Raw genomic sequence first — 15,085 nt, forward strand, 5'->3', positions numbered from 1 at the left:
TTTTAGGTAAAGCAGGATTTGCAAGAAATAACATGGAATGTTCCTTACAGAATTCTTTATTAGTTTGACAACTTTAGTATGTTCATCTGTCCATGCAACAGGATTCTTTTTTAGCCGATCATGCAATGGTTTAGACATCCTATTGATGTTAGGGCAGAAATTAAGAATATAATTTAAACTACCAAGAAATCTCTACAATTGAGTTTTATCAAGAATTTTATCATGAAATTTATCAGCAAATGCAAGAGATCTTTCAATAGGGGTAATTGTTCCTTTAGAAATGTAATGACCAAGGAATCGGACATTTGTTTGGAATAATGAGACTTTAGAACTAGAAATGGCTAGTCCAGCCTTTCTAGTGGCAAGGTAAAAAGTTTTTAAATATTTGAAATGCTGATCAATCGTTTGAGAAAAAATCAACACGTCGTCTATATAAACAATACAAAACTCAGAAAAAAGATTATAAATATCATTCATGATTCTTTGGAATTCTAAGGGTGCATTTTTTAAACCAAATGGCATAACAGTCCATTCATACTGTCCGAAAGGAACAGTAAAAACAGTTTTATAACGGTCTTTAGGGTGAATTTGGATTTGCCAAAAACTAGATTTCATGTCAAATTTTGAAAAAATAAAGGCAGAACACAATTTTTGGAGCAAATCTTTTTTATTAGGTATAGGATACAGAATCCATTTTAATGCTTTATTTAAGGGTTTGTAATTTATTACAAGTCTTGGTGTTCCTCTTTCTATCTCGGAATTTTTATTTATATAAAAAGCAGCACAAGACCATGAGGATCTAGATTTTACAATGAGTCCTTTAGTTTCTAAATCTTTTATCTCATTTTTATAGTGTTGTTCCAATTCCATGTTCATTTGGATTGGACAAGCTTTAGTCGGTATTTGTTTTTCGTCGAAAGAATTTTCATAAGGCAAATCTACCAAATGTTGTTTTCTGTTCCAAAAAGCAGATGGTAAATCAGCACATATTTCTTTTTCAATGAGATCTTTAAAATTAGAGATTTTTCTTTGTATACAGTCTTTTTGTAATTGGCTTTCAATTCTTTGTAAACTTAAATCCTTTTTTAAACAAAGCAAGTCATTTTGTTTAGATTTAAGTATGGCATTGATTTGGTTATGGTAAACAGAACAAGCTTTAACAATATTTAAGTTTCTTGTTTTTGGTTTCTCCATAAAAGGAAAAACAAGTTTTTGGTTTTTTGCTTTAAAAGATATACTATCATAATTGACAGTATATGGGGTGATAAGATTTATAAACGAAGTTCCTAAAATGACAGTATGGTATATGTCATTTGTAAGAAGAAAGGAAGTTCTGAATTCAAAACTATTGTTATGCACTGAGGCGTCAACTTTGGATTTGATTTTTAGTTTTGAATTATTGGCAGCAGAAAGTCTTTCATTAGTCTTTTCATGAAATTTTTTAGGAACAATATCTTCTTTAATGCAATTTAAATCGGCACCAGTGTCAAAGAGAGCAATGGTGTCAATTTCAAAATCTTTAGAAAAAACTAAAGTGATTTTAATCAGGTATTTTCGGGTGGTGATTTGTTTTAAAACAAACAGAAAATCATTAGATACTGATTCAATGTTTTCAAGGTTTTGTTCATTATCACCATCGGATTCAACTTCTTTATCAGAATTATCTTCTAATTGTTATTGTAATAAAAGTTGAATTGTTGCAGAATCATTCTTTTGCTTTTCTTTTAATTCTTTAATCTCGAGTTTGATTTCTTTGATTTCTTTATGAAGATCTTGGATGTTGGGGATTGTTTTCTTTGTTTTCTTTTTAGCCAAAATTTCAGTAAGATCATAAGAATTCTTTTTAACAACTGGAACAAGAAACTTAAATATTGTTAAAGCTTGTTCTGTTTACCATAACCAAATCAATGCCATACTTAAATCTAAACAAAATGACTTGCTTTGTTTAAAAAAGGATTTAAGTTTACAAAGAATTGAAAGCCAATTACAAAAAGACTTTATACAAAGAAAAATCTCTGATTTTAAAGATCTCATTGAAAAAGAAATATGTGCTGATTTACCATCTGCTTTTTGGAACAGAAAACAACATTTGGTAGATTTGCCTTATGAAAATTCTTTCGACGAAAAACAAATACCGACTAAAGCTTGTCCAATCCAAATGAACATGGAATTGGAACAACACTATAAAAATGAGATAAAAGATTTAGAAACTAAAGGACTCATTGTAAAATCTAGATCCTCATGGTCTTGTGTCGCTTTTTATATAAATAAAAATTCCGAGATAGAAAGAGGAACACCAAGACTTGTAATAAATTACAAACCCTTAAATAAAGCATTAAAATGGATTCTGTATCCTATACCTAATAAAAAAGATTTGCTCCAAAAATTGTGTTCTGCCTTTATTTTTTCAAAATTTGACATGAAATCTAGTTTTTGGCAAATCCAAATTCACCCTAAAGACCGTTATAAAACTGTTTTTACTGTTCCTTTCGGACAGTATGAATGGACTGTTATGCCATTTGGTTTAAAAAATGCACCCTCAGAATTCCAAAGAATCATGAATGATATTTATAATCTTTTTTCTGAGTTTTGTATTGTTTATATAGACGACGTGTTGATTTTTTCTCAAACGATTGATCAGCATTTCACACATTTAAAAACTTTTTACCTTGCCACTAGAAAGGCTGGACTAGCCATTTCTAGTTCTAAAGTCTCATTATTCCAAACAAATGTTCGATTCCTTGGTCATTACATTTCTAAAGGAACAATTACCCCTATTGAAAGATCTCTTGCATTTGCTGATAAATTTCCTGATAAAATTCTTGATAAAACTCAATTGCAGAGATTTCTTGGTAGTTTAAATTATGTTCTTGATTTCTGCCCTAACATCAATAGGATGTCTAAACCATTGCATGATCGGCTAAAAAAGAATCATGTTGCATGGACAGATGAACATACTAAAGTTGTCAAACTAATAAAGAATTCTGTAAAGAACATTCCATGTTTATTTCTTGCAAATCTTGCTTTACCTAAAATCGTTGAAACAGATGCATCAGATTTAGGTTATGGAGGTATATTAAAACAAAAGGAAGATAATAAAGAACAGATAGTACAATATGTTTCTGCCCGCTGGAATGAATGTCCGAAAAATTATTCTACTATCAAAAAAGAAATTCTTTCTATTGTTTTATGCATTTCAAAATTTCAAAGTGATTTGTTAAATCAAAAATTTTTACTTAGAATTGATTGCAAAGCTGCAAAACATGTTTTAGAAAAAGATGTTCAAAACATTGCATCAAAACAGATTTTTGCACGTTGGCAAGCTATTTTAAGTGTTTTTTATTTTGATATTGAATTTATTAAAGGAGATACAAATTCTATCCCTAATTTTCTAACCAGGGAATTTCTTCAAAACAGATAATGCCGCCAAAGAAAAGAGACAAAGGGAAAGGGATTCTCAAAGACCCTCTATCCCATACTAAAGACACCCAATCCTCTCCTCCTAAAGAAAAATTACTTTCATCTGCCATGCCAATTAAATCTTGGATTGACATGATCGAAGATGAAGAATCAAAGTCTAAAGCCCTTACCACTCAAGAACATGTAAATCATTGGATGAAATCCATTTCTAATTCTCCCGAGCTTATGCTCGCTTTACAAAGTTTTTCTCAAAGCCAAAGTTCTCCTAAAGATGATATTGAAAAGAAAAACCTATTTCCAAAGAAATTACAAAAACATCTTATCAAAATATAGTTCTTTCTGGGGAAAGTTCATCTTCACAAATTGTTCTTTCTCAGACAAAGCTTTCAAAGAAATCTTCAAATTGGTTTGATAAAACCCATTTCCAAAACATTTTAACGATGGAGGATGGTTTTTACCACACTGACCCATTTCAAGCCCTTGCAAAGTTTTTCCACAAAGGCTGATTTTTTAAATCTTGGGATTTAACAAAACCCCAACCTTATTACCAAAGTATTTTAGAATCCACTGAGTCAGTTAAATTCAAATATTTTTACCTCAGTGATTCCCATTCTGAGCCGGCCTATTCTACGGCCACAATACTAAAGGTCTTGAGCCCAAAACAATGGGGTGATCTACTCCACAACCAAAAGAAATTTCCCGCCAATTTTCAAATGCGTTTACCACATTATTTGACTTATTCCTACTGAGATTATCAACAAGCTTGGTTTAACACATTCTTTATACAAAACCCAAAAAAGACCCACTCATGGTTATTTTTCTTCAATTCAAAAATAACCGTCCAAAGCCTCCCAAATTGGTTTCAACAATGGTGGAACTATTTTGGCCCAATCCCTGATATTCTAACACCTAATGCCATCCACTGTTTAAATTTGTTCAAAGCCCATTATATTCCCTCTGAATCCGAGAAAATGTTTCCCCCCTTTCTCTATTTCTGTACAAATTTCTTCCTTCCATGGGTATGGATGTGGAACTTCAAGTATCACACCCAAGAAACACAACTTATCTTACAAAGAACCTTTAAAGTAAAATGGTGGTCAAAGTTTGATGAACAGTCTAAATTGACTGACACCATGATTCGAAATTGGCTTTGTTCCAAAGGCTTTCTTGCACCAACCATTAAACATTCTAAAGCCCAAGAAGCCTTCCTTACCCAAAAATCCAAAGCTCAATCTCTTTTGGTCAGTGCCAAAACTGAAGATGAATACTTTAAAGTTATGCAACAGCTCCTCGCCTCAAGATCAGAATCCTCTATTGCTGAGTCCTCTGATGAAGATGAAGAGCCCGATCAAGAGCCATTTATTTTCCTTGGAGACGACAACAAAGACGATTGCTTCGGAATCTTTCCTCCAATAAAGCATTAATGTTGTATATAATTTTGTAGTATATAATTTTCTTTTATTGTATGTAAAAAAAAAAAGGTAAATATTTATTATTCTGCACTCTGTACTTTTTTGGGTGGTCCCCTGGACACAAGTGAGAGCGCACATGTCTCTTCACCTAAATAACTTTACTTAAAGCATCAAGGCCCACTTCTGAGAATCTCTCTTAAAGCATTGGCCCCACTCACATGAAGCCTTCTCAAAGTCCATAAAGCAGAAAATCATGATGTCTCCACCCACTACTTTCATTATGGCCTGGTCCCACTCTCCTCCAGCAACGCATGTGAAGACACGCTGTAAAGATAGGCATTAATTTTTCTTTTGTAAAGCTTCAAGTGTATAAAAGAAGAGGTGAAGACTTAGACTCACCATTCTTTTCCGAATCTAAAAACTCTCTCCTTTCATTTTTCTCAAGTTCTCTCTCTCTCTCTCTAGGAATCAGGAATCGGAAAACGATAAGGAATTTTTCTGTCTTCTGATTAATTTTCCATTTCTTTTGTAATATTTTTCTTTAAAGAAGAACAAAGCAAGAAAAATCAAATGTAAGATTTGTAATTCCTTTTAAAGTTTGTAATAAATTTAAAGTTCTGTATATTTAAATTTCTACAATTTAATTTCCCCAATTTATTTTAAAGCGTTTAAATTTTCATGCATGCTTTGCAGACTGATTTGTATCAGATCTGCCATATAAATTGTTACATTCCTCAAAAGCAAGGAGACCGGATCTCTGTCTTCTGTTATATCTTCTTTTCTCTCTCCAACCATTCAGAGCATTAATTCTGGGATCCAGATCTAATACTATCTATGAGCCTTTAGATCTGTTGCTAGGCTTGCTAAAGAAAACATTTTCTGTTTAAAGATTGTAAAGAAATTTAAAAGGGTATATCGGTTGGAAAACAGAACGTTCGAGATATTGATCTGTTCTAAGTCAGATCTAATCTCAAAGGCAGATTAAGTTCTACATCGATCTGGTCACAATGACACATACCTATTGCATTATTAAAGTTTAAATTTAAAATTCTGCATAATCACGTTCATTTAAAAGGAACGTGATTATGAGACTTTAGTATGGACTTAAAACTTTAAATTTCTTTACAATCTTTAAACAAAAAATATCATATATATATATATATACACACACACATACGCGCGCACACAAACGGGGCTGGTCCAATCCGGATTAGAACAGCCTCTGGGAGGGAGGCTGGTGGCCTTTGGATTTAAATCCAAAGGCCACCATGTGCAGCCAACGAAAAAAAAAAAAGGAGAGAATTTGGTGCCATTGAATTGAAGTCCAACGACCCCAAATTCCTTCCCGGATGCTGATCCAGTCCAGAGTCCCGGATTGGAACGGCACTATATATATCTATATATTGGCAGCGGTGGGTGTTTTTTGTTAGTTACGGCACCGGCTTGAAAGAAAATGGCAGTTTTGGGGTTTCTTCCGGTGCCGACCACGTACTTTAATATTAACCAAAACCTGCTAATTCATAATCTGACTCGCCATTCTCCTGCTCCAGCTACTCCATTTACAATTAAAAGAAGGGACTTTGATTCTTTATTTTCTCTCAGACAAGGACGTGGACGTGGCGCTTGCTTTCCCTTGGCGTGCCTGCCTCCTTCTCCTCATTCACTTTCCACTTGTCAGCCCAAAACAAGACTCTTTGTCAGTGGTTGGCTTTCACTCTATTATTTATCCCTTCTTAATTTAAAAAATACATAATACTATTATGTGTATTTCATGTTCTACTTCTTCTTCTTCATGTTATCATTATTATTATTATTATTGCAGGGCTTTCTTTCCGGACCTCTGAAGATAGTTTGCGAAATGCTTTCCAAGGTTTTGGTCAGCTTGTGGAAGGTGAGGACAGTCAACGTTCATTTACTCTTTTTGCCCTTTGTTCCCTTTGTTCTGGTTAGCAGTCATGATAGAGCTTCAAATCTTCAGTTGTACCTGTTCGTAAAAACACAAAATAATGCAAATTAATTATGTCGTTCATGTCATGTTTTTCTTCAACTAATTCTATTACGAGCATATCCCACATCAGTTTGCATTTCTATTCAGCCAATATTGTTATGCCACATCGGTTTGTAAAAGCCATGGTAAGTTTGTGGCTCTAGCATTGCTCATATTTTAGACTGGATGCTTACAAAGTTTGAAGTTGTTTGTTGATAATTATTTTTCCTTTAACGAGACTTAAATCTTTTATCTCTCAGTTAATCTGATGATGGATAAAATTGCAAATCGACCAAGAGGCTTTGCCTTCCTACGCTATGCTACTGAGGAGGAATCTCGTAGAGCTATTGAAGGAATGCATGGGAAGGTGTGTTGCTGGTATTTTCATTAGTCTTCTAATTTAGTTGCTATCAGATATCAAGAATATTTGCTTTAGATGCCTACATTCTGTTTCATATTAAAAGTTCTCATGACTGGAGCCCAATGAATGAAACATGTTTTAATTTAACCAGTCTATTCAATCAAAGAGTGCAAAACTATTGTAAAATGGAAGAAATACTTATCAGGAATGAGGTAAAATATTCCTCTAAGAGATATCTCTGGAAATCCATCTCAAGCTCTAATTTCTGTAAAGAAACTGTGTTAGCAGAGGAATAACTAGCAAGGTTTATAATCTGGCAACTTGATTAAAATGTGTGTGTGTGTGTGTGTGGTAGTCACTTTTAACAAGGTTTATTGTAAATTCTTTCCACATTAGTTACTTGATGATTGAGTAACGGACGATGCTGCTTGTTCTTTCAACCCACTAGTTCATCAAGTTATTTGTGAATGAAGTGTTTCGAAAGACCTACTAGTTTATCTAGTTCTTCTGTTGTGCAAGGAAACAGTTTCTAGGCCCAGAATGACGAATGGTTGATGCTTTAGTTGTAAGGCTTTTGGTCATTATTCAACCCCCTCTACTAACACGTTATCTTTTATTACCAGCAATAATGCTTGGCTAATCCTGAAGTTATTAACATTGAGCTACAAATTGAATAGATCAATTTTGAGGTCAAGAAAGTGAACTTGGATGATCAGTGCTTGGATACTCAGCTGCCACATCCGATATTTTTACCTGTTGTAGCAGTACTGATGTTTTTTCTGGAGATGATGTGGAGTAGTTAGAACCTCCTGAACTCTTTATACAGTGCTTTGAGCATATAACACTCTTCTGAAAATAAATGGGAGGCTTACTTATTCCATTTGAGTGTTTGTTTATAGTGTCTATTGCGATGCCACCTTTTGTGATTTGACTGTTAGTTTATAGTTTCTGTTACAACACCATTTCTCTAAAGGGTTTCTGGACACATAGGGCTGTCTCTTGTTAATGATAAAAGGGCAATGCAAGACTGATGCCCGTCAGAATAGGTGCCACTCCTTGCACAAGAAAAAGCACTAACTTTGTACTAACTAGAGCTCTTCCATTGAAATAAGAAATGGTAGCCTGATCATAGACCTTACTATTTCGGCAAAAATCATACTTGTCTCGTGATGTGTTTTAATAATATGCATGCATCCAAATTAGCAAAAACACTCTTCAAGTTAATTCAGATTCCTGGAAATACAGATTTAATCTTTCTTGGAGCTTTATTTATTTATTTCAATTCAAGAAATATGCTTTACTTACCAATGATTCACTAGGAAAGTTTGTATTCTCCTGTATTTGCTGTTAATAGCTAATATTACTCCCTTCTCTATGTGCTTTGCATATGAAGGACTGCATTCAGAATATCCATGAGCATAAATGAGTTGTTTCCTAATCAGATGGACCAGCTATAGAAATCAAAAGAAATTGAAAGATTTTTATGAATTACACCCTTCAATTATTGTATGGTAGAATTGAGTGATGCTACTTGAATGTGTGGGATCTGGTCAAAAGATTTACCATTAGAAAATCTATTCCAAAGTCCAAACAGTATGAATATCTAGGTCTACTTAATTCACCTTCATTTAAGACTAAGAATCTTATTTTTTTTCTTTTTCGTTAGAACTAAGGCTACGAAGAAAATCTGAGGAATTATTTTCTAGTCATTCACTTTTTTTCTGCTTCTGAAAATCAAGATAGGGTAACCACATACATAGATTTTGCTTCAAACATGATGAATGGAATCTCTCAAAAGAATAAAGATCTCCTATTCTTGCTTTTCTTTTCATTTTTCTTTTTAACAATTTAAATAATATGCAATGATTTACAGGCTCACACTGTTTCCTTTCAGTTTTTGGATGGCAGAGTAATATTTGTTGAAATTGCCAAATCCAGAGCAGAGCTTCGCCAGGCCTTTAAAAATAACCCAAGGCAAAACTGACTAGCGAGAGATGGCAACATTGTTTTACATATACAGTTGAGACATGAGATGAAGCCACTGGGGCAACAAATTTACGGAGGATCGGTAAGACCTGATGTTAATCACAAGCAATCTGGAATGACTGTAGATGTAGTTTCACAAGCCCTAGAGGTCTGACTTCTGTTATGTGCATGCTTGACAGCAGGAACAATTAGTTAAAGGCTTCAATAAGAGGGAACTGAACCCACAAGGCAACTGATACTAGTTTGGTTTTTTTTTTTTTTTTTTCTGTAGCTGACTATTACTACTTTCCTCGTATCTTTCATGAGTTGCAGAATATTATCTGAATTCTTGTTACAAGAGGATGAGAATTAGGATTTCTTTTGTCAGTCAATGTCTTATGAACCTAATTAACGGCTAATGCCCAGTGACATTTAAGTAGGTCAGGTTTGTAAACAAGCTTGTTTAGAATTGTTTTTTCCAGAAGCCATCCAGTTTTTCTCTTGAAGATTCCAATTTGGGAATAGAGATATATCCAAATTTGTCAATGTATCTAGTTATAGAGTATCAATCCAATCTCCCCGCACCAACCTTAAAATGGATCTGTTTGGAGGTAAGGAGTGTGGAGTGCTTGGTAAAGCCCAAAAACATAAATAAATAAATAAAATAGAAGTCAGTTTCGACCATCTAAATCTTTATGCTACTAGTTATGACTGTCTTCAGTATATCTAGTAAATACAATACACTCCAACACAGTAATGGTATATCTTGTAAATATAATGAACTCCATACATATATTACAGTCGGGCCAACTGGAGTGAGAGATAGCTGGTTGGTTAATATAGTATAATGCTATTCCATAGAGGCTCATGGTTAATATAGTATAATACAGTGGAATTGCTGTGGCCATGGATTGTACTCAGTTGTACAGCTTTTGGGATGCTGGACATTCTGCATACTGATTAGCCTTCAAAATATCAGTTCTGATATATAAAAAAGATGACTCCAAGACAGTAGTAAAAGCACTCGTAGACTAGTACTATATTTTTTTCTCTTTCTTTTCTGTTTATGATGATTTTGTTGTTGTAAAAATATTTTGAGCTATTTAAGATACTCTTGATAGCAGAGTATTAGGTAGAGAGGAGATAGAATATGAAGGATTGAAGAGAGAGAACAGTTGAGAGGAGGATATTTACTACTAAGTAGCAAGGTCCACTATCTGATGGTTTTTTTCTTTAAAAAGAATTTGCATTTAAGCACTCATCCTAGCTACTGGAATGGTCGGAATGGTAGTGATCTAGTGACTGAGATTTTAGGTACAAAATTGTGTCAAGAAAGAAGAGTTGTTGAACCTACCCTCCTATATATACATGGTTAGGCAGAACGGTTGGTTATAGGCAGGCAAACAGAAAATTACCCATTTAATTGAAAATTTCCTTGTACATTTATAAGGCTAACAAAATTTTTAGAATTCAAAATGGAAAACAGAAAAGAATTGAAACATTGTTGAATTTAGGGATTCAAAGTTGTTTGTAAAAAACGTAAAATTATGACCTATATAGAATTTAGATGACTCATCAGATAAAAAACGTAAAATTATGACTAAGGATTCAAAGTTGTTTGTAAATTGTTGTCTGCAAACTGATGTAACATTGTTATTCAATCTACAAACTGATGTAACATTGTTATTCAATGCACGAGCTTCTCTATTTACTTAATTTATGCAATCAATAATTTTATGCTATATTTACTTTACACAATAGTTGGTATGAATTGTTTGTATCCATAACATCCTTCAATACAACACTACCATCAGCAATGCATCAAAGTGAATGCATCGTTCTGTGTTCTCTTTGGATACCTTAAAGCCTTTATGTTGTGAACAATTAGTATTTGAGAATTCATTGGAGATCATATTACAATAGGTGACACATGCTTTTGTTCTAGGTTATTAAAATTTAGAGAATGCTTGTAACTATCCTGCATCTTACTGACATCTATTGTTTACCAATCATTCAGTCACTAATTGACATTGAATTGTTTCACTCCGCCATAATTTGTAGATTAGACTACATCACCTCAATCCAAACATATCCTTTAAAAAATAAAATAAAATAAAATCAAGTTTTCATTATGATCTTTATTCAAGTCCTTGTCTTTCATTTAGAACTCATTACTGTATTATAGCTATTATTAATTCCTTTTGCAAACTTAAAGTTCTCAGTTATACTCTAAGGGTGCGTTGGGCACACCGTATTATCTTATGTTGTATTATATTATTTTAATGCAGGTCTATTGTATTATGTTGTATTATATTAGTATTATATTATAACAATATTGTATAATGTTTGGTGCTACATTGTACTGTATTAATTTTTTGTGATTAATTTAAATTATTATATTTAGAAAATAATATTGATTAGTACTTAGAAAAATATTAAATATAAAAGTCTTAAATCTTATAAATTTAAAATTTTTAATAAAAATGTTTAAAAATATCATAATTTTTCATAAAGATCAAAGCTTAGATTTGATCCTTAGATTTTTGGAAATGTAACATTTATTTTTTAGTATATTCTAAATATATAACTTGTGAAATAAAGATCGAAACAAATAATTTAATCAAATAATCTCTAAATAAATAACAACATAAATAAATGGTTAAAATCTACAAGATTAGTTCAAAAATCATATTGGGATGATAGAATAAAAGTTTATATATGCTAAAAGATAATTACAAAATAATAAAGTGATTAATTGTTGTAACATATTCACCAAGAAAATGAATTGTGCTAAATTATCCAGTAATTATTTATATTATTAATTTTCAATTATTATTCAAATTTATTCATATTTAAATATTTATTATTAGTTATATTAAATTATTCAAAAATAACTAATTTAATTATCGTAATATAATTAAATAATGTAATATTATATTATTTAAGTATTTATTATTAGTTATATTAACTTATGAAAGATTAATCAATTTTATATATTATAATATGATTAAATAATAAATAATACATTATTTAATTATATTTTTAATATAATAAAAATTAAAATATAATATAATATTATTTTTTGAATAATAATTTATTAATTTATATTAATAATTGTAATGTAAAAATAAAATATTATATTATATTATATTCAAAAATTGGATTTAGATAATGCAGGAAGTTGCTGTATTAGAGTGCATTATAATGCAAACATGGGGTTGCATTCCCATATAATGAGGGGTACCAAACACCCCCTAAGTTCTTCACAACGCTCCCAATTTATCTGTGTAACTTGATTTATGATATGTAGTAAAATAGATATATAGATGTCACCAGTGAAAATTTTGAAGACTAATCAAGAATTTTGAGTCATGCAATGAGAAGTAGAAGGCATTGTAACTGGCTGCTGCTGTATTCTTGGCTCCTATTGTTGATTACAATGAGATAGCTTCGTGTTGACGAATCCACTACACCTGGAAGCGTGTTTAAGCCATACGTTTGAGTTTGTATTGAAAATTTGTTAACATGGTGAATCAAAAGAAAAGAAATTTTGAAAGTAATTAGATTGTACTAGAAGTTGACTTTCTCTAGTTAGATTGTACTAGAATTAGCTTTCGTTGTAGAGCACTTATCAAATTGTTCCCAATTTTTCTTTTTTTTTTTAGTTACTTTAAATGTTAAATAATATATGATCGAAATTGTTCTTCAACTTTGACATAAATAGAATAGTAGAACTTCGACCCAAAATACTTTGTACTACCACTAAAAAGTTTCGTTTATTTCAAGCACAAACTAACAAGGAATCATCCCAAGCAGTTGGTCTAATTGATTAGCCTCTTGCTATGGAATCAAAATGTTAATGAATCGTTTTTCTTGTATCAACCTTGAAGAGAGAAATTTTTAGTTTATGTATGTCCATGATGCTGTAATAATGTGTGTGATATAATTTGCAATAATAATAATAATAATAATAATAAAAGGATTGGAGGTGAAGACAGCTATGACAATTGGAGCCTTGGAGGTGATTGTACCTTCATTCTTCTGATATTTTACCGCTCTCTCTTCACAATCTCTCCTTTGATCTAGTATGCAAACAGCTTCGGTTCTTGTTGATAAAGAATTTTGGACCTTTATTCATTATTTGGGTTTGAACGATTCATGTGCCGTTTATTGATCTTACTTGGAAACTTATGAAAATCTATCACATATTGTCAAATCATTTAATATAAAATTGGGATATCCGATGTTACTCTTATGATCAGTCTAGTTTCTATAAATCGAAATGGGTAAGAATCAAAATAATAGAAATTAGAATTAAAATAGATTGTCTACTTGAGCTGAAAAAATCAAAATCAAATGCGCTATATTGTCAATGATATGTTTACTTTATCTTATAATGGTAATAAATTGTTAAAAGTTAATAAAATACCTTTGGTTATAATTATGTTTTTGTTTATATTTGTTCACTAATAAAATAAAAAGTAAACATTTTTCAATAAAATGCGTGAACACTAGCTATAAATATAATTACCATTAGTAATAAGTAATAATAATAATAATTAATAGTAATAGTAATAGATTATTATTACTATTATTATTATTTTTTTTTTAAATGGACGAGGTGGAAATAAAAATAAAAGATTGGAAATGGAGATTGAATCCACATTTTAACCATTGAAGAAAAAAAAGGGTCCTATCCAAAATTTAAACACTATTAATGATTCATATTTAAATTATTTAGTAGTACCTCAAATGACTGGGTGTGGGTTCAATAATCTCAGTCACTGTTACCTTTATTGGCCATGTGAAATAGGGGTGTTCAGAATCCAATTCGATCTGCCTAATCAGTCTAATCTGTAGAAATCTTATTTGCAAAGATCAGATTCATGAATTGGTGGATTAGATTGGATTGAAAATTTAGTAATCCGCAATCGGTGGATAGGATATGGATTTACTTCTGTAAATCTACAAAAATTCGAGAATCCGCAAAAAAATAAAAAGTATTTATTTAATTAAAAAATAAAACTTATAAATATGGCATTAGTACTTACTAGTAAATAAATAAGTTAAAATATAATTACATTAACACTATATTATATCTTATCCGATAATAATATAAAATAAAAAATAATTAAATAAACAAATATATTTTTCTAAATAATTAATTTCCGTGTACTGATCTAAACGAATGAGATTTTTTTTGTTTTAGTGTGTTATATTTTGAAACTTTAAATATATTTTCTAGCTTTATTTAAATAATTAATTTATTTGAATCTTATTTAATTTTAAATTTGATCGGTAGTAAAATTATTTTTATATTAAATTTTTTTTATTTAGTTAGTTTGTGGGTTAGACATAATTAATTTTTTTTTTGTCCACAAATCAATCTATAAAATGGTGGATTAGATATGGATTAGGTCAAATCTGCATCCGATCCGCAGATGTATGAATTGAATTTAAATTGAATTTCACCAATTTATGAATTCTATTGAATTGAAAATTTATAATTCGTAAAATTATGAATCGGATATAAATTAATGTTCAATCTATAAAATTCGATCAGTAAACACCCGTAAATTGTGGAAGTGCAAAGAATTGTATGGTTTTTGTCTAGTGATGCACTCACCGACAATCTGTTCCAAAATTCGAACCGAATCCAGCTAAAACCGAAATCCCATATTCTGTTTAAAGCACCGTACTTGGACGTCAACACCAATCAATCTATTGCATTTTCAAAATAAAAATATTAAAAGAAGCTTAAAAGCCACCATGTAAATTGCGATCTGCCTTCTTAATTAAATAAAGATGTTTCCAGTAGTAAACAGTAAACTTTCCCTAATATGCATTAAATAAATAATAAAACATCATTCACCAATCATGAGAATCTCAACATGCACAAATCATTAACTTAAAAAAAATGACGTACATTGATTTGCTTGA

At 31.2% G+C, this 15,085-nt stretch overlaps 1 protein-coding gene across 3 annotated transcripts; it reads left to right on the forward strand.

Moving 5' to 3' along the window:
* Nucleotides 1-6,008: 6,008 nt before the first annotated feature.
* Nucleotides 6,009-9,633, forward strand: LOC102615034 (organelle RRM domain-containing protein 6, chloroplastic). 3 transcript variants are annotated; one of them, XR_370609.3, is made up of 5 exons: nt 6,009-6,535; nt 6,655-6,723; nt 7,080-7,186; nt 9,075-9,248; nt 9,346-9,633. XR_370609.3 is itself a non-coding variant. In XM_006478053.4 (4 exons), the coding sequence occupies exons 1-4, from the start codon at nt 6,286-6,288 to the stop codon at nt 9,162-9,164; spliced, it is 516 nt and encodes a 171-aa protein (XP_006478116.2). In that variant the 5' UTR covers nt 6,009-6,285; the 3' UTR covers nt 9,165-9,633. The 3 variants fall into 3 exon arrangements, 1 of the variants encoding a protein (XP_006478116.2); XR_370610.3 differs by having other exon boundaries at nt 9,349-9,633; XM_006478053.4 differs by having other exon boundaries at nt 9,075-9,633.
* The last annotated feature ends 5,452 nt before the right edge of the window (nt 9,634-15,085 follow it).

The sequence above is a fragment of the Citrus sinensis genome, chromosome 3 (assembly GCF_022201045.2).
Source record: "Citrus sinensis cultivar Valencia sweet orange chromosome 3, DVS_A1.0, whole genome shotgun sequence".
NCBI classification, from domain to species: Eukaryota; Viridiplantae; Streptophyta; class Magnoliopsida; order Sapindales; family Rutaceae; genus Citrus; species Citrus sinensis.